The sequence below is a fragment of the Mauremys mutica genome, chromosome 23 (genome assembly GCF_020497125.1).
Source record: "Mauremys mutica isolate MM-2020 ecotype Southern chromosome 23, ASM2049712v1, whole genome shotgun sequence".
In the NCBI taxonomy this organism is placed as follows: domain Eukaryota; kingdom Metazoa; phylum Chordata; order Testudines; family Geoemydidae; genus Mauremys; species Mauremys mutica.
In genome coordinates this window covers 7,503,882-7,522,883 of record NC_059094.1, presented here as the reverse complement: position 1 = coordinate 7,522,883, position 19,002 = coordinate 7,503,882, and the positions used below count along the sequence as shown (strand labels likewise).

The 19,002-nt window shown below is 51.8% G+C and overlaps 1 protein-coding gene across 1 annotated transcript in view; it reads right to left on the bottom strand.

The window, feature by feature from the left end:
• Positions 1–1,336: 1,336 nt before the first annotated feature.
• SDC3 (syndecan 3) overlaps positions 1,337–19,002 on the bottom strand; it is a 186,403-nt gene continuing 168,737 nt past the window's right edge. The window contains exons 2-5 of the mRNA XM_044997671.1: positions 16,085–16,202; positions 13,951–14,513; positions 2,960–3,236; positions 1,337–2,684 (exon numbers count right to left, since the gene is read on the bottom strand). Coding sequence (XP_044853606.1) covers positions 2,518–2,684; positions 2,960–3,236; positions 13,951–14,513; positions 16,085–16,202 — 1,125 coding nt within the window. The 3' untranslated portion in view covers positions 1,337–2,517. The remainder of the gene's footprint in view (positions 2,685–2,959; positions 3,237–13,950; positions 14,514–16,084; positions 16,203–19,002) is intronic.

The window sequence follows — 19,002 nt, the reverse complement described above, 5'->3', positions numbered from 1 at the left end:
AAGAAAAAGTTGTATTACAGTACTTCAGACTAGTAAGGGAAAAAATAGAATGGAGCAGATTAATGAGGAAGCTGAGAAAAGCAAACTTTAGATTAAGCTTGGAGATTTTAATATAGTCTCAAAAGATTAGGACCTTGTCTTTCAAAGGGGACTAATGATTTTTGGTTGCCTCAGTCTTTGGGGTGCCCAAACTGAGACACCTTTAAGGGGCTTGATTTTCAGAATCCACCCCAGAGAATTAGCTCCCTTTAAGGTCTCAATACAGAACCTAGAAATAAAGACACTCAAAATCAAAGTCCCTTTTGAAAAAAATCTCAGCCTAAAGCTGGTGGGGAAAAAACCCTCCATCCAGATTTGCATCCAACCTTGAAACATCTGGTTCTCACCTCCTGGCAGCCCTGGAGGGGCCTTTTCATATGACCGACAGCCTCATTCTGCTGTCAGTTACACCGGGATCAATGAGGAATAACTCTGCTGACATCGTGACATCAGAACCAAGCCCGGGTTGTCATTCTTGTGCCTTTCACCAGATACCAGCTGGTATCACCGAATGTTTGCTTTGGCCACTATTCTCCTCTCCCATCCACGTGCCAGAGCCGCTTTGTTCTCTGGGCTATGCCGAAACTTTTTCTGGCTCCATGAGCAGTTCGTCCCCGGCATGGCCCACTAAGACGAGTCCCCAAGGTCCCTCACAAGGCATATCCTGTTCCCAATTACGGGTGCCCACACTGATCCACGAGAGAGTTCCACGGGCTGGTTATTTGTGGGGATTGACCCAAGCACATCAGAATGTGTAAATGCCTGTGTCTATACTGCCTGAGCTAAATGCCCACGTTAGCCATTAGTTTACTGATAAACCTCCACTCGCGAGTCAGCCTTGGGAAAGGTTCAAAGAGTCAGACTAGTAGGTGACATAAAGATGTTGACTGCTTTTTAAAAAATTTTTAAATTAAACACAATAGCAAAGTGAGGGCCTCAAAGGAACGTGGTCCAGATCCAAATCATCTTTTTAAAAACCCAGTTTCCTTAACTGTATCGTGAACAGCCCTTTAGATTATTAAAGCCGGCCAAGTCAAATTTCTCACTGAATGTTCCACCCTATGGGCCCAATCCCTGGGCTCTGGATCGGGCCCTCGTGCCACTTATGTCCTTTCCATCCTAAACGCACCTCAGAGGATTCAAAATGCATTAGTCAGTTTGACGGTTGCTTCTAGTTGGTTTCCCTTTTGGGCTCCCATGCAAAGCTGATCCAAAGCTCATTGGAAGTCAATCAGGTCCTAGCTGTAAAGTTTGAACAGGAGTTTTAAAACTAAAAACTAAAAAAAAAAATAATGGAAACATATCAATCTTGGATTTAATAAATGATACATCATGGAGCTAATGTGACCTGACAGTGACCCTTGAAAACCTACCGTTGTCTCCTTTATTTTCTTAATTTCCTGGGGTATCTGCAATTTGACAGGAGCTATCACCAAACAACATCTGAGGAGAACGGCTGCAAATCACGGCTGGGTGAGGTCTGTGAAATAGTATCACATTCAAAGGAACACAGAAGACCTCTTAGCCTCTTGTTGTTCTTGTCAATCTCCCCTGCCCCCATTATCCTGGTTCCCTTAAAACCACCAGCGCTGGTTGTTTGCAAAGAGCAGGGAATACTGCGCTAGCTGAGTTTTGTTCGTCACAGTGAAAACCCAGCAAAAGCAAGGTCCCTTTCAACCAAGCCCCTGGCCAGCCCCCCAAACATGGTTTCTATACACTTAAGGTCTCTGGCTGTGCACAGCAATGCAATGAAGTGAAGCAGTGTGAGGAAGGGATCCACACCCAAACTGCCAACCGGGGCTCCCTGCAGCTATGTGAACTCTCTGAGGAGGTGCTCTAAAAGCTCGGCTCCAGCCCACTGGCCAGTTTTCATTCCGAGAGCAAACCGCAGCATTAGCTGTTTCATCTCATTGTGCTTTTACAAGGCTTGAAATTGTATTTGACAGTCGCATCCTCTTTCCGAATAGAGCCATGGAGCAGCGAGTCCCAGTAAGAAACCAAATCCCCAACCCCACAGAAAGAAAGAAACCCCTCCCGCTCCCCAAACTCCCACCCCTACCCCAATTCTGGTAACAGGTGTTCAGATCTCAGAGTCAGTCGTGTTGTTTGGTAAACCCAGGAAACTCCAACCATCATCAGGAAAATGACCACCCAAGCATGCTCTCGTCCGAGGAGGGTTCGCATAGGCACTGAAAGTTGGCTGCCCGTTCGCTCCTCACGCTTGCTGTCCCCTGCAAACGCTGCGTCCGCTGGAGAAAGGTTACGGGATTCGTTTTAAATCGGTGACGCTTTATTTGTATATATTTTAACTGAAGCTGTTTTTTTTTTTCTTTTTATTATAGTGTTTGTTTGTTTGTTCAACTCACAGTCCCATCAGAGAGAGAGCGAGAGAGAGAGATTGGCTGGGGGAGGGTGGGGGCAGAGGGACGTTGAACCAGAAATCGAGTGAAACGGAGAGAGAGGCACTCTGGGCTCTGTTTATGCATAGAACTCCTCCTGCTTGTCGGGCTTTTGGTATGTGACGTTCGCCTGCTTTGGCTCCTCCAGTGTGTAGCTCCCTTCGTCCTTCTTCTTCATCCGGTAGATGAGCAGCATGACCAGAAAGGCAGCGAAGAGCGCCCCGACCACGCCGCCCACGATGACAGCTGCAACGGAGAACAAAGGAAAGAGCCGGTCAGTGAGCGGGACAACGGGGTCTCCTGGCCACCGACAGCACTGCTGACCCCAGGCATCCAAAAATCACCATTGAACACCCCCCCCCCCGACAGATTTAACAATCGGGGGCCTTTTTATTTGCCTACCTCCCTTTCTGCCCCACCCGCCTCCCAGTCAACTGCGTGGAGGTCAGGGTGGTGAGGGGTCATTAGGGCCTTTTGCAGAGTTTCGAACTCCCCGTCAGCACCAGAGCGTCAGGCCTCACCTATTAGCACTTCTTTCCTCTCCAGGATGTTTTTCTGGGGGAGCTGGGCAGCCGAGTTCCCAGAGTCTATCGTATTGTCTATGAGGCCGGGCTCTGCATTCTTCCCCAGCCCCGGCCCCGCTGCCAGGGTAACCGCGGCGATCACTTCGTTATTGAGCTCGGGCCGAGTCGTGTCTTCCTCCTCGCGGATTTCGAAGTCCCCGCTGGGCCCTCCGCTGACAGGGACCTCCAGCTCGTTGTCGAGGGCCGTGGACACGGTCACGTCCAGCGGCTCGGTCTGGGGAAGGGAACGAGATGGAGGAGGAGAGAGAGTCAGTCATCCAAAGGCTTGGAGGACAAACCGTGAGGAGAAGCGGCTTTGAGCTTCGCTCTGCCTTTCCCCTGCCAGATCTCCCCAGCTCCATTCCCGCCCCCGGCCGAGGCAGCGAGAGAGACTTTGGGAGCCGAGGCAGCTATTGCAGTGTGGCACCACCTGGGGGCAGGCGAGTCGGGCGAGCTGGGGCTGAGCGCCGGGTAGCTGGGTCAGTCCAGCCCATCTTACAGCTTCCTTGAACTGTCCCGCCAGATCGCAAGGAGCATTAGACAGCCCCATCTTGGGGGACTTTTAAGAGCAGGTCGGACTAACAGCTGTCAGGGATGGTCTAGATAATACTTAGTCCTGCCTTGAGTGCAGGGGACTGGACTAGACGACCTCGCGAGGTCCCGCCAGCTCCCTATGGGCCCGATCCCCACAGGCCAACCTACCCGCCAGCTCCCTGCGGGCCTGATCCTGCTTTAGTTCCATTAGCTGAGCTGCTACAGAGCTATGATTCTATCTTGGCTGACACCAATAAGCACCCAGCCTTTAAAACCAGATTGGCCTGAACCAAACCTCCCCTCCTCCCCTCCTCCATACCCCTGAGTGTTTTAGAGCTGTTCAAAATCCCAGCCTAGATCTGGACCTGAATCTTGCAAATAGCTTGTCTCCATAATGGACCAAACTGAAATCTTGGATCCCAGCTTCTCCAGAGCACTAGGATTTATCATCACTTGACTTTCTGGCCGAGAGCTGATCGAAAAACGGACTGACAATTTAGTGCAAAAAGATCTGCAATTGTTTCCGTTTCACAGGGTTTGAAATCAGCCATTTTTCACAAAACATTTTTCTGAAACACTCTAATTTTTTCCTTGTTGCCATTGAGCACAACACAATCATTTATGTCTCGGGTTTCTTATTTTCTTTCTTTCCTCTGCCCTGTAATTTTTCACAACTTCTCCAACTTTCAAAAGCAACCGAGTGGCAAAAGGGGAAAAAATGCTGAAACGCTCCTACGCTGAAACTCACTCAAAACTGGAGATATTTGAAAAGCTGCAGTGTCTAAAAAGGGGAGGGGTGGGGAATACCTCTAGGCATGTGACGGGGAAAAACCCAAAATCGAAATTTCAACATTTTGAACATTTTTCAAACACCAAAGCAAAATTTTCAATTTGCAACCAAATGTAACAAAAAGTTTTGTTTCTCTCTGGAATTTCCCATCCAAAAATGTTGTTGAAAATGCCATTTTCCTGCTTTTTTTTTCATTTTTGATAAAACTGCATTTTCTAGTGGGAAAATGTTGCAGTTTAATCATTCAGACTGGCTCTATTACTCGGGTCACCTCCTCCCCTCTGCGTGCATGGCGCAGGGCCTGGAGCAAACTGCGTCTCCTCTGCTGCCTGCCACAGCTGGTGCATGAGAAAACTGTTTGTTTCAAAATTTAGCTAATTCTATTTAAAAACAAACCAACAACAACAGAAGGGGGAGGGGGAGGGGGAACAGCCACAAAGGAAATGGAAAAAAACAAAAAATAAAAGAAACGTTAATTTCAAATCAACTGATATGGAACAAAATGTTTCGTTCTACTCAAAGTGATTTTTAGGTTTAGGCCACTGAACTGAGAAGTCAGTGATTTGCTCAGCTCCAGCAGTGGGTTTGGCCCTGGACTTCACTCGCTCCAGAGCCTGCAGAGATAGACTCCAAAGGCAGAGAGGCAGGGGCGGTTTTGGATCCACTCCTGATGGTTTTCCCTGGTGGGGTCAGTAAGTGCCCCTGATTCTGCTCTTGTGCTGGGGGCAGAGTCCTGAGAACTGCGGGGCTGAGTGAGCTCGATGAACAGTCATCGTCAGGAGGGTCTGTCCTCACGGGCTAGCATCTGTCACAACAAAATTCAAGCGTTTGAGGGCGCCGGAAAGCTCCCCCGCCGGGGTCCAATCCTGTGCTCTGCCCCGAGGGGACCCAAGGGGCCTCTTCCCTGTCTCCCTTCAGCCACACTTAGAGCCTGGCCCCAGAGCTGCTGGCGGATGAGCTGGAGTCACAAGCTCGACTTTGCTGGGGACGGCGTTGTGGCCCCAACACCCTGTCGCACACCTGAGCCCAACATCCCTCAGCTACAGGGCAGCTCCCAGCTGGAGCCAGACTCTGCATCTGGGCCTGTTTCGCTTTCCATCTGCAGGCCAACCTCCCCCCTCCCCCACCCACGGGCCCGATCCCTGCAGGCCGGCCTCCCCGCCATCTCCCCGTGGGCCCGATCCCTGCAGGCCAACCTACCCGCCAGCCCCCCGCGGGCCCAATCCCCACAGGCCAGCTCCCCACGGCCCGATCCCTGCAGGCCAACCTCCGCGCCAGCCCCCCGTGGGCCCCATCCCCGCGGGCCCGATCCTCACGGCCCAAATCCCTGCAGGCCAGCCTCCCCATCAGCCCCCTGCGGGCCCGATCCCCGCGGGCCCGATCCCCACAGGCCAGCTCCCCACGGCCCAAATCCCTGCAGGCCAGCCTACCCGCCAGCCCCCCGCGGGCCCGATCCCCGCGGGCCAGTCTACCCGCCAGCTCCCCATAGCCTGATCCCTGCAGGCCAGCTCCCAACGGCCCGATCCCTGCAGGCCAGCCTACCCGCCAGCCCGCCACGGGCCCGATCCCCACAGGCCAGCCTACCCGCCAGCTCCCTCACAGCCTGATCCCTGCAGGCCAGCTCCCCACGGCCCGATCCCTGCAGGCCAACCGACCCGCCAGCCACCTGCGGGCCCGATCCCCACAGTCCAGCCTACCCGCCAGCTCCCTCACAGCCTGATCCCTGCAGGCCAGCTCCCCACGGCCCGATCCCTGCAGGCCAACCGACCCGCCAGCCACCTGCGGGCCCGATCCCCACAGTCCAGCCTACCCGCCAGCTTTAGTTCCATTAGCTGAGCTGCTACAGAGCCAGACCCCTTGAGCTAGCACCCTCCCGTCCCCAGCCCCTCAGGAGCGATGCCTGGCTCCCCAGTCACCGCGATCCCTGTGTTCACTATCAGGACCTGCCATGCCACAGTCAGTCTCCAGGCCTGCCGAGCAGCGCAGCTGCTTCTCAGGCTAGACGAGGCCGGCAGGCAGCAGTGGGTCCTCTCCCTTGCCCCACTGCCTTTAAAACAAGCCCCTGGGCTTGCGGGCTCCCGGGGAGTGTGCGTCTGCCTCCTTTTGTGACAGAGATTAACTGACGGCCGGAGGGAGCCCGGAGTGATGCAGAGAAAGGGGAACTCATTTAGACAAGTAACTCCGCATCTCAGTCACTGCTTCCTTCAAACAGACGCTTCGGGCCTTTGGATCCGAGAGATCAGCGGATTAAGCCCACTGCCTGCGCGACCCAAGGGGCAGGAAATGCTACACAAATGAATAACTGCAGAGCAGTGGGGCTGGCCAGGGAGGGAGCAGGAGACGGCATGAGGAACTTGTAAAAGATGCAGGGAAACGAATCCATCGCCACCTGCAAACCACATGAGACCCATGCCGGAGCTGTGCAGGGACACTGGTTTTTCCATCCCTTTGCATGGGGAGCATTGTCTGGCAGACAGGGCCTGCGGCTAGGAGACCTGGGGGCAAGTCACCTCATTTCTTGGTGCCTCTGGTTACCCTCCCACTCTTTGTCTGCAGAGAGCAGCCCTCACTGAGGGTGTCTACACTGCCATGGGGAGCGTGACTGCACTAGGTGTAGACATGCTGGAGCTACGTTCGACCCAGCTGGCTCGAGTAACAACAGCTGCGAAGCCACCGCAGCATGGCTGGCTACCCGGGCTGGCCCCTCCTGCCCAGGGCCTCGGGTACAGAGCCAAGGGGCCGCGTCCCAGGCTGCTGTGGCTTGCTTCACCGCTATCGCTGCTGGGGGTAGCTTCACCGCTATCGCTGCTGGGGCTTGCTTCACCGCTATCGCTGCTGGCGGTAGCTTTGAGCCAGGGGCTGCAGTCACGCCTCAGGAGCCTGCTGGGGCTGCGAGCTCCATGGGTCGCGCTCCATACGTGCTGCATCGAGGTGTGGCGCCACTGATTGGGGGCCCCCATTCACACTTGCGGCAGCACTGGCGGGGTTTCCCTCGGCTGTTTATGGGCTGCTGTAAAACCTGAGCTCAAGTACAGAGCTCGTTTGCGGCAGTATTTCCCGTATGTCACACTTCTGAGCATCCGGGGAGGTCCCTCTCTGACCAGTTCATGGGCAGTTTACGGCTAGCTCCCGGCTGCAGTGTCGATATCCCTCAGTGCATCTGGACGGTGCCTATTATTATGGTCTGGTAGCCTTAGGAGCTACCAGACCATAATAATATAAGGCTGTCACTCTGGAGAGTTTGTCCAATGGACACTGATACATCAGGACATAGCACTGTGTTTTGTCGAGTTACTCAAGAGAGTTAAGTCCCAGGCAGACTGCGAAGAGTTACAAAGGGATCTCCCAAAACTGGGTGACTGGGCAACAAAATAGCAGATGAAATTCAATATTGATAAATGCAAAGTAATGCACATTGGAAAACATAATCCCAACTATACCGACAAAATGACGGCATCTAAATTAGCTGTTACCACTCAAGAAAGAGATCTTGGAGTCACTGTGGATAGTTCCCTGAAAACATCCACTCAATGTGCAGTGGTGGTCAAAAAAGTGAACAGAAGGTTAGGAACCATTAGGAAAGGGATAGATAATAAGACGGTAAAATCATAATGCCTCTATACAAATGCATGGTACACCCACATCTTGAACACTGCATGCAACTCTGGTCGCCCCATCTCAAAAAAGATATATTAGAATCAGGGCCTTTGATTAATCACACGATTAACTCACGCGATTAACTCAAAAAAAGTAATAGCAATTAAAACAATTAATCACAATTAATCACACTGTTAAATAATAGAATACCAATTGAAATTTATTAAATATTTTTGGATATTTTTCTACATTTTCAAATATATTGATTTCAGTTACAACACAGAATACAAAGTGTACAGTGCTCACTTGAGATTATTTTTTATTACAAATACTTGCACTGTAAAAATGATAAACGAAATAGTATATTTCAATTCACTTCATACAAGTACTGTAGTGCAACCTCTTATTGTGAAAGTGTAACTTACAAATGTAGATTTTTTTTTGTTACATAACTGCACTCAAAAACAAAACTATGTAAAACTTTAGAGCCTACAAGTCCACTCAGTCCTACTTCTTGTTGAGCCAATCGCTCAGATGAACAAGTTTATTTACATTTCCAGGAGATAATGCTGCCTGCTTCTTATTTATAATGTCACCAGAAAGTGAGAACAGGTGTTCTCATGGCACTTTTGTAGCTGGCATTGCAAGGTATTTATGGCCAGAGATGCTAAACATTCATATGCCCTTTCATGTTTCAGCCACCATTCCAGAGTTCATGCTTCCATGCTGATGACACTCATTAAAAAAATAATGCGTTAATTAAATTTTTGACTGAACTCCTTGGGGGAGAATTGTGTGTCCCCTGCTCTGTTTTACCCACATTCTGCCATATATTTCATGTTACAGCAGCATCGGATGATGACCCAGTACATAGAATCATACAATCATAGAGCTGGAAGGGACCTCGAGAGGTCAGCTAGTCCAGTCCCCTGCACTCATGGCAGGACTAAGAATTATCTAGACCATCTTTGACAGGTATTTGTCTAACCTGCTCTTACAAATCTCCAGTGATGGAGATTCCACAACCTCCCTAGACAATTTATTCCAGTGCTTAACCACCCTGAGAGTTAGGAAGCTTTTCTTGATGTGCAACCTACACCTCCCTTGCTACAATTTAAGTCCATTGCTTCTTGTCCTATCTTCAGTGGTTAAGAAGAAAAAAAATTCTGCCTCCCCTTGCAACAACCTCTTATGTACTTTTTCATTTTAAGAACACTTTCACAGCAGCTTTGACAAAACGCAACGAAGGTACCAGTGTGAGATTTCTAAAGATAGCTACAGCACTCGACCCAAGATTTAAGAATGTGACGGCCGTCCAAAATCTGAGAGGGACGAGGTGTGGAGGATGCTTTCAGAAGTCTTAAAAGAGCAACACTCTGATGTGGAAACTACAGAACCCGAACCACCAAAAAAGAAAATCAACCTTCTGCTGGTGGCATCTGACTCAGGATGAAAATGAACATGCGTCGGTCTGCACTGCTTTGGACTGTTATCAAGCAGAACCCGTCATCAGCATGGGCGCATGTCCTCTGGAATGGTGCTTGAAGCATGAAAGGACGTATGAATCTTTAGCACATCTGGCACGTAAATATCTTGCGACGCTGGTTACAACAGTGCCATGTGACTGCCTGTTCTCACTTTCAGGTGACATTGCAGGGCCGGCTCCAGGCACCAGCGCAGCAAGCAGGTGCTTGGGGCGGCCAATGGAAAGGGGAGGCACGTCTGGCTCTTCAGCGGCAGGTCCCTCAGTCCCTCTCGGAGGGAAGGACCTGCTGCCGAATTGCCACCAAAGAATGAAGCAACGCAGTGGAGCTGCCGCCGAAGTGCTGCCGATTGCGATTCTGGCTTTTTTTTCTTTCCCCGCCGCTTGGGGTGGCAAAACCTTGGAGCCGGCCCTGGACATTGTGTACAAGAAGCAGGCAGCATTATCTCCTGCAAATTGTAACCAAACTTGCTTGTCTGAGCGACTGGGTGAAGTAGGACTGAGTGGACTTGTAGACTCTTAAGTTTTAGATTGTTTTATTTTTTAATGCAGGGTTTCTTGTACATAATTCTACACTTGTAAGTTCAACTTTCATGATAAAGAGATTGCACTACAGTGCTTGTATGAGGTGAATTGAAAAATACTATTCCTTTGGTTTTTTTACAGTGCAAATATTTGTAATAAAAAATAAATATAAAGTGCGCACTGAACACGTTGTATTCAATGTTGTAATTGAAATCGGTGTATTTGAAAATGTGGGAAACATCCCAAAATATTTAAATAAACGGTATTCTCTTAGTGTTTAACTTTTTTAATCGCACGATTAATCGCGATTAATTTTTTTAACCGCTTGACAGCCCTAATTAGAATTGGAAAAAGTATCGAGAAGGGCAACAAAGCTGATTTTGGAGCATGGACCAGCTTCCATATGAGGAGAGATTAAAAAGACTGTTCAGGTTCCGAAGGAGACAGCTGTGGGGTGGGGGGATGTGATCGAGGTCTATAAGATCATGACTGGTGTGGAGAACGTGAATAAGGAAGTGTTAATTTACCCCTTCACATAACACAATGACCCAAAGAAGTTAATAGGCAGCAGGTTTAAAGCGAACAGAAGGAAGTGCTTCCTCACACAACGCACACTCAGCCTGTGGAACTCATTGCCAGGGGATGTTGTGAAGGCCAAACGTATAACTGGATATGAAAAAGAATTAGATAAGTTCCTGGAGGATAGGTTCATCAATAGCCAAGATGGTCACCCCTCCTCTGGGTGTCCCTAAACCTCTGACAGCCAGAAGCTGGGACTGAATGACAGGGAATGGATCATTCAATAAATTGCCCTGTTCTGTTCATTCCCTCTGAAGTATCCAGCATTGGCCACTGTCAGAAGACAGGACACTGGGTTAGATGGACCTTTGGTCTGACCCAGTATGGCTGGTCTTATGTTCCTATGTCATTGGAGCTCACTTAGATTGCAAAGGCCAGATTCACACCACTGTTCAGGTGTCTAAAGATGCAGATAGGTGCCTGACGGATTTTCCAACGCACCTAAGCAGGTTAGGTGCCCAACTCCCATGGGACCGGTTAGGTCAGCTTGCAGAAAAGCAAAAACAGGGCCTGAGTTCAAAGCTTGGACCCAGATCTGAGCAGATCTCACAGCGCTTTACAAGGTGGGTCAGGATCATTAGCCCCATTCTTCAGCTGGGGACAGTGAGGGGAAGTGACTTGCCTACAGTCACCCAACAGGCGAGAGGGACAGCCAGGAACCGAACCCGGAGTGTCTGACCATAAAGCCAGCCTTCCTCTCAACTGCTTCCACCGCCATGGCTTGGGAGCTGGTCTCAGATCACCCATCTGTGCTCCGCCTGCTGCCCCTCTGCAGAGAGCCTGTCTCTGGATCAATCATTCAACAGCCAGCTCCATCCCTGAGGTTGTGTCAGGCACCTGAGGACACGGGCAGGGGCCATCTGCCCTTGCTCCGCAGTGACCTTCCCTTGACTCAAACCTCGGCTTGTCTTGCCAGCCCCGGAGGTCACCCCAAACAAAAGACGTCTGCTCTCCAAGCACAGCACTTTGCAGCGCTCGTAGCCTCATCGCTGCTACTCCAGGTCCTAGCGGCAATCTGTGTGCCTAAGAACTACCCCGTGCCTGGGAATAAATACAATGGCCTTCAACCTCCAGCTGACTCAACCTGCTGTTCAGGCCACCACTCGCTACACTGGCGCCCTCCTCAGCACTGGCACAAATTTGAGGTCCTTGCACTGATCTTCAACACCCGCAATGGGATGGGCACAGGCTGGGCCAGGGAGCTCCTCCCTCCATCACCCACAGCTCATCAGACCCAAAGGGCAGGACACGCAAACAGCCAGACTGGGAGCTGTTTTAGTGGGAAGGCTCCCAGGACAGGCTGGGACAGACCTGGATTTCTGAGCCGTCAGCATTAAGAGTAATGCCCAGTGAGAAAGAACAGACCAGCCCCGGGCACGGCCCTGATTCTCTCTGTACTTCTGTCAAGAGCATTTCCACCCCAAACTCGGCCACGCACAGCTACGGTCTGCACAGCCCCACGCGCCCGGCAAGCAAACCGATAAAGGAACGAGGCAATTTAGGGGCCAGGCCTGGGAACGAGACGTACCAAGAAACAATTAGGGGTGAGAAGCAAAGGCAGAGATGGAAGGCGCAGGGGGTGGGGGCCGACAGCAATTCCGGGCCCCAGGGCAAAACAGTGAAAAACGGCAGCCAGGGCCCCCGGGCTCTTTTAAATCGCCCGGGCCTCTGGGCAATTACCCCCTTTGCTCCCCCCTGTTGGCAGGCCTGGGTGTGAGAAGAATCCTGCACCCCACACAGCTCTGTCCACGTCCTGCTAGGTCATCACTTCATTCAATGCTTCCTAAACCTTCAGGTCGGTAAAAAAACCCACCAAGACCATCCCGACGTCGGTTGTTCCCTTCTCCCCCCCGGAAAAATTCACATTGCTGACTCCCTCAGCGAAGCCCCTTCTCCTCCTAAGACAGACAGTGAACATGCTGGAGAGAGGAATTAAGCGGCTGGAGGGATAAGAGGATGGGACACTCAGGGGCTTTGCATTATTATTTCAATGTGGCGAAGCCGTTTCTGACCAATGCAGCTTTGTGCCTCTCCAGGAGCACGGTCGGCGGTGCTCGTCCCATTCATACACCATGGCTGGGACGTTCAAAGGAGCCCAGGGGAGCTGGGCTTTGGAAATGCCAGCGCTCAGGGTGCAAAGCGGTGGCTGCAGGATCCGACCCGATCCCATCCTTCCCGGCTTTGTCTTTACAAAGCCGCCCCTGCGCACAAGGCCCAGCCGACACCTGTGTCCCTTGCTGCTTTGCTTAAGGACCTGGCCCATAGAAATTTCACCACTTGAACGGTCCCGGGATACTAACCGTAGCATGAATGCAGTGATCCGAGTCCTCTTCCAGCATGGATAAACTATACCTCCACAGGCACCACTATACTGACACACCTGCGGCCATGCTTGGGTTGTACCAATGTCCCCCCTACCCAACAGAGTTATACCAGTGCAAACAGTGTGTGTAGACCAGCCCCCACCCCTTTCCCCACAAGGTCACCTTGGATTTGTGCTCAGAGCTCTGGGCTGGAACCCCTTGTCCTGACCCCATCGGGGTCGACCCCCCTGCCGGCTGCGAGTGACGTGGCTTCGGGCATTATGTCCAGCAAAGGGCCACGTGCCACCTTCCAGCATGTCACTAGCACGGAGCACGCACGGAGTCCGAGGCCTCGTCTACACTTGAAAATTGGACCAGTCTAACTAGGGGTGTGATTCAAAGGACTCGAGCAGTGAGGACACTATGCAGCAGATCTGTCTCAGGAAGTCACTCGCTTACCGATCTGTGCTGCACGGTCCCACCCCATTGGCCAGCTGAGCCCTCCTGTGCTGTCCTAACCCGTTCTCCCCTCTCCTCATTTCCTGCACAACCAGATACCCATGGAGCGCTACGCCCCCCACCCCCTCCGAGGCCATTGCTTAGCCTATCTCCACTCGGGGTCTTTTGCCTCCTACATTCTGATCCTTACACCTCCCCGGTTGTTTTTGTTGCTCTTCTTGGAGCTCCCTCTGAGGTGCCCTCCTCTGTCTGGCAGGAAATGACTCAGAAAAAAAGAATTCAGTAAGTTCATGGTTGGTGGGTCCATCAATGGCTGTTAGCCAGGCTGGGCAGGGATGGTGTCCCTAGCCTCTGTTTGCCAGAAGCTGGGAATGGGCGACAGGGGATGGATTCCCTGTTCTGATCATTCCCTCTGGGGCACCTGGCATTGGCCACTGTTGGAAGACGGGATACTGGGCTAGGTGGACCTTTGGTCTGACCCAGTCTGGCCGTTCCTCCATTCCTATGTAGACCCGAGCTTTCACCCTCCCCCACCCTCTCGCTCGCGCAGTGCTCAGAGCTGTGTGGACATTGCTGTGACACTGCAGCTCAGGCCAGAGCCTGGGCTCTCAAGCCTGGGGGTGGGGCAGAGGATTCCACCCCTTCAGTGACCCAGGGTAGATCTGCCCTTGTTCCATACCTGGGGTGCGTCCGTGGGGGCCAAGGTAGCAGCCGGCAGCGGCAAGACAGTGTTTTTCTCTGTGACGACCACGGTCCTGGAGGTGCTCGACTTTGGGCCGGCTCTGGGCCTGGCAGTGCTGGGGGTGACGAGCCGGGACGTGGCAGCCTCCGTGACCGTGCTGGCTTCCGTCACGGCTGCGGCCGGCATTTCCAGGGTGGTGGCCCGCGTTGTGGCCGTCGTCGTGACGAAGGGGGGCAGGATCCTCCGGACGGTTGTTGGCTTGGCAGTGGGAGTGGTGGGGCTGGCAGCAGCAGCGGCGGCAGCCGTTGTGGGTGGCGGGGTGTCACTGGCTGTGGCACTGGTGGTAGTTGCTTTCCAGCTGGGAATCACCGGTGCCTCTGTCACCCTGGGGATGTACAGGACGCTGGTCGCCTGCTCAGGGGTGGTTTCCTCTGCAGGCAGCATTTCAAAGGGAGTTGCCACGGGCTGCACGGATGTGACAGGCAGCACGGCCGGGGTGGTGGGGAGCGTGTCCGCGCGGAGCCTCACCGCCGTCTCGATCCCAGACTCCTGCTCAAAATCTACAACGGAGGCAAAAGTGAGGCTGAGTCACGGCCCTGTGAGAAGCAAGCAGGGATTTCCCCGAGAAGTCACGAGCCACAGGACTGGGATCGGGGTGGCCGGCATGCCCAGGGTTTGGGGCTGACTGCCCTACAGCAGGAGTTAAGGGGATCAGTGTGCCAGCTATAGAGAGGAGAAGGGTGCACATGGGGACGCTGGCAGACCAGGTGCCAGCTTGTGCCCAGGCCCGTAGGCCTCACTGAACACTGCCAAATGCAGAGCAGGCCACCAGTCCGGCCCACCTGTGTGTTAGTATTGCTGAAACAGGGATTAGCTTTACAGAGATGTGCCTGGTGTTTGGACTTTAAGAAATGCTTAGAAGTTGCTACCTGCATTAATCTCACTGATCAGATCGGTATCCCAGGCTCTGAGGTAATATTCAAGTGTTTGCTTTATAACTATAAAAACATTTGCCCTGAAACTGGAAACCCCCCAGCCAGGAGAGACGCGCTACCGAGTGTGAAATACTAGATTACACACAAGGTGTCAGGTCTTGCCCACAAGAAGGCCCATGGGAACCCAATGAGCCATCGTAGAACATCAGAGAAGAAAAGACTTGGTTGATGGCTCACCCCACACCATGGAGACGAGGCGTGCGAGTGGGCTCGTCCCATCAGCGTGGACTCTGGGGGAAGGGAATAAAAATCCCCGATGGGAAGGAACTGCATCCTACGCTGCTTGGACTCTGAGGGGCAAGAATGTCTAAGCCTGAGCAAAAGATCCCCAGGCCTGGCCTGGGTTAGCCCTCAGGGACAACAGAGCTTGCTTATCTGACAAGCTTTGATTAGCTTTTAGAACCTCATTTGTGTGTGTACGTTCACCTGTTTTAACCTTGTAAATAACTCTCGTTTCTTTTTGTTAGTCAATAAACCTTTCGCTAGTTTCTCATAGGATTGGCTACAAACGTTGTCTTTGGTTTGAGATCTGAGGTGCAATTGACCTGTGGTAAGTGACCGGCAGTAAGCTGAATACTGTGATGTTTGGTGTAAGGGACCATCTATCCCAAAGGCAGGCTTGCCTGGGTGGCCAGACAGATCAGCGTGCCCAAAGGGACTGTCTGTGACTCCATGGTAAGGCTGTTATAGGGCATGAGGAGTTCCCACTTGATACTTGGGAGCTCACGGCCAGTCTGGGGTTTGTGCCCTGCGGCTGGTACCCACGGCCGGGAGCCACCCCAGACACCCTGACGCCTCACAAAGGCAATGAGCCCCCTGTAACACTGACACGTGCCAGCACCCTGCAAACGCCGCAGGGCCTGTATGCGAAGGCCAGGCACAGAACTCCCCAGAGCTGCTGTCAGCCGGGGAACCTCGCCCTGCAGAAACAATCCCCTGGGGGCTGGGAGAGGGCACGTGCCCATGGGGATGGGTGAGCTGTAATTTACTCCCTTCTCTGGAGCCGAACGAAGGACACTCTTGATGCTCCAGTCACCTCACAGGCCGAGCACTGAAGGCAACAGCAGAGCTCCCAGGATTCAGCCAGGGAGCTCTGATCTGATCCCCTCCCCTAGGGGCCTTTACTCTATACTTACATCCCGAGCCAGACCCCGAGTAGAGGTCGTCACTTTCATCATCCGCAAAGGGGTCGTCATCCCCTGACCCTTCCAGGTCCACGGGCCTCTCGTAGTTTTCGTTACGCCAGCGCTGTGCCTGGAATCAAGCAGAGGAGAGAGTCATCCAGGGAACTTACTAGGAGCAGCATTATATTGTCACACAAAGGCCCCGCCTCAGATCAGGGGCCCATTGTGTCAGGCGCTGCACGTACACCGAGTTAGAAATAGTCCCCACACTGAAGAGCAATACACTGCAATAGAGAACGGGTGGGAGGAGGAGCAGAATGAGCTGGAAATAGAGATCAGGACCCATGGGGCCATGTCCAGTGCCCTACCCATTGGACCACACTGCCACTCACCTACAGCCCATGTTCTGGATGCACACAACCCCCTCGGGGACGGTTAGGAGCTGCAGGTTGCTGCCCATATATCACTGGAAGGGCTTGTAACGAGAGGTAAAATTTCCCAAAGTACTTATGTGATTTAGGATCATAAGCCCCATCTTCAAAATTGACACTTAGGATCCTAACTCTTCTTGAAAGTCAATGGGATTTAAGCTCTTAAGTGCTTAAGTCACTTCTGAAAATGGGGCTTCGGCTCCTAAGTCACTTAAGCACTTTTGAAAATGTGACCCAAGGTCTCTGTTTGGGCCTAGATCCTCTGTCTCTGGAGTGCATTATTATTATCATCCATTATTTATCTCAGTACTGTCTAAAATGTGCCAGGCACGTTCCAAACGCGGAGGACGACACAGTCCTTGCTCCACAAATAATACACAGTCCCAGAGTTTTGAAATTCCTCCTTGTCATAAACAGATAGTTAAGGGTTAAAGTCTCTTTTACCTGTAAAGGGTTAACAAGCTCAGTAACCTGAGGAACACCTGACCAGAGGACCAATCAAGGGACAGGATAATTTCAAATCTCTGTGGAGGGAAGCCTTTGTCTGTGTTCCTTGTTTGCTCTGTGTGCTCTCTTTGGATCTAAGAGAGGCCAGACATGTCTCCAAGTTCTCCTGGAGTATTTCCTACTATCCAGTATAGTGAGTATTAGTTAAAAAGGCGGATTAGTCTTTTGAGTTGCTTTCTATATTTGCAATTGTGTGTTTGCTGGATAAATTCTTTATTCCTGATTGCTGTTACTTTGCTTTTACTGAGAAAGAAGGGGGAGGGGGAATTCTCTCCAGGTTTATAAGTTAGACTCTGTGTATTGTTCTATCCTGGTATGACAGAGATAGTGTACCTTCTTTTTATTCTTTTAATAAATTCTTTTCTTTTCTTTGGACTTGGTTAATTCCTTCTCTTGTGGAAATTCAGGGGAAGGGGAGGGGGGAAGAGTGAGTTCCTCCTGGGTTTGATTCACGGAGTTGAATCGGTGTGTATCTCTCCGGAGTAGGCTAGGAGAGAGAGGGAGGGGGGAAGTGGGCTGCTTCCCTTTGTGTTGAGATTCAGGGAGATTGAATCTGTGTCCCCCAGGGGAAGTTTTTGGGGGAACAGGGAGTGTGTCAGACACTTAAAACTGACTGGTGGCAGCGAGAACCAGATCTAAACTAGGATTTTAGTTTAGAGGAGTCCATGCAGGTCCCCATCTTGGAACCCAACAGCTCCAAGTGGGGGAGAAGACCTATGACACTCCTGCTACGCTATTTTCAAAGAGGAACTCAGTATTATCCAATGGACTTCACTCTGCGGAGAAGATTGAATAGTCCAGCTCCCTCTAGAACCAGGCAGGCAAAATGAATGTGACGTTTTGGGGAGAGGAGAGGAGAGGCAGATGTGCTTTGAAATGTATTAACTTACAAAGGGAAACGCAGTGATTATTATGAACATCACAGCAGAGGCACCAACCAAGATCAAGGTCCCCCGGTGCTGTACAAACGTCCTGTGAAGCTGGCCAGCCCGGACACCTCTCTCTTTGCTGCTAGTGCAGGCGAACAGAAGGTGCTAAGTGAAACTTACCAAAGCTGGTCAATTTCCCTGTGAAGGCTGCTCCAGCCTTCCGACAGGGAAGTGACAGGATGCAGAGTGGGGGAGGCGATAGCAGGGGAGCAGGCGCAGGTGGGGGAGAAGTGAGGGCTTGGCGGAAGGTTTATAGCACCTAGGGATAGGGTGACCAGACAGCAAGTGTGAAAAATCGGCACGGGGTGGGAGGTAATAGGAGCCTATATAAGAAAAAGCCCCAGATATCGGGACTGTCCCTATAAAATCGGGACATCCGGTCACCCTACCTAGGGATCTCAGATAGAGAGGTCGCCGGAGAGCTCAATGTCAGCGGTCAGAGTGCAGCAGGGGTTAGGGAGTCCTAGACCCCGCAGGTGTATCTTACAGGCCTTTCTTTTCTTCCATCTATTGAGGGGTCCCCGTAGTGCTCCTAGAACTTCGATCCATCCCCTGCAAGTGGAGGGAGCCTCTCCCCTCGGACTGACTCAATCAGAGGCGGAATCCATCGCTTTGATGGAGGCCCGGACTGGGTACAGTTGACGAGGTAGTTAAGACGACGGCCTAATAGGTCTTCCCCATCTCTACGTTTTACGCTTTGAGTCTCTGCTTGCCATCAGCCAACAGGCTCGGCTGCAGATTTATTGGTAATGACGCAATCGCCGGGAGGGCTTTGAATAAGGGTCTGCCACAAAAAATACCCTTAAAGGGCACCTAGAATCAGAAAAGTCCCATAGAGCTTATGGGAGGGTCCGTGTCATTCTCTTATAGAGCTGGATTTTCAGAGCGCAGGGCCATGTGCAGAAGCGTTTGTGCAATTGCACGCCTAGCTGCCACGACTGCAGTAAGCGCACGAGCTCACCAGGCATCGCCCCCTGCAGTCAGACAGCTACGTAGCTACATGCCCAGGGAAATGCCCCATTTCCACACGCAGTCTTAGCAACCACGTCAGCAATTGCTGGTA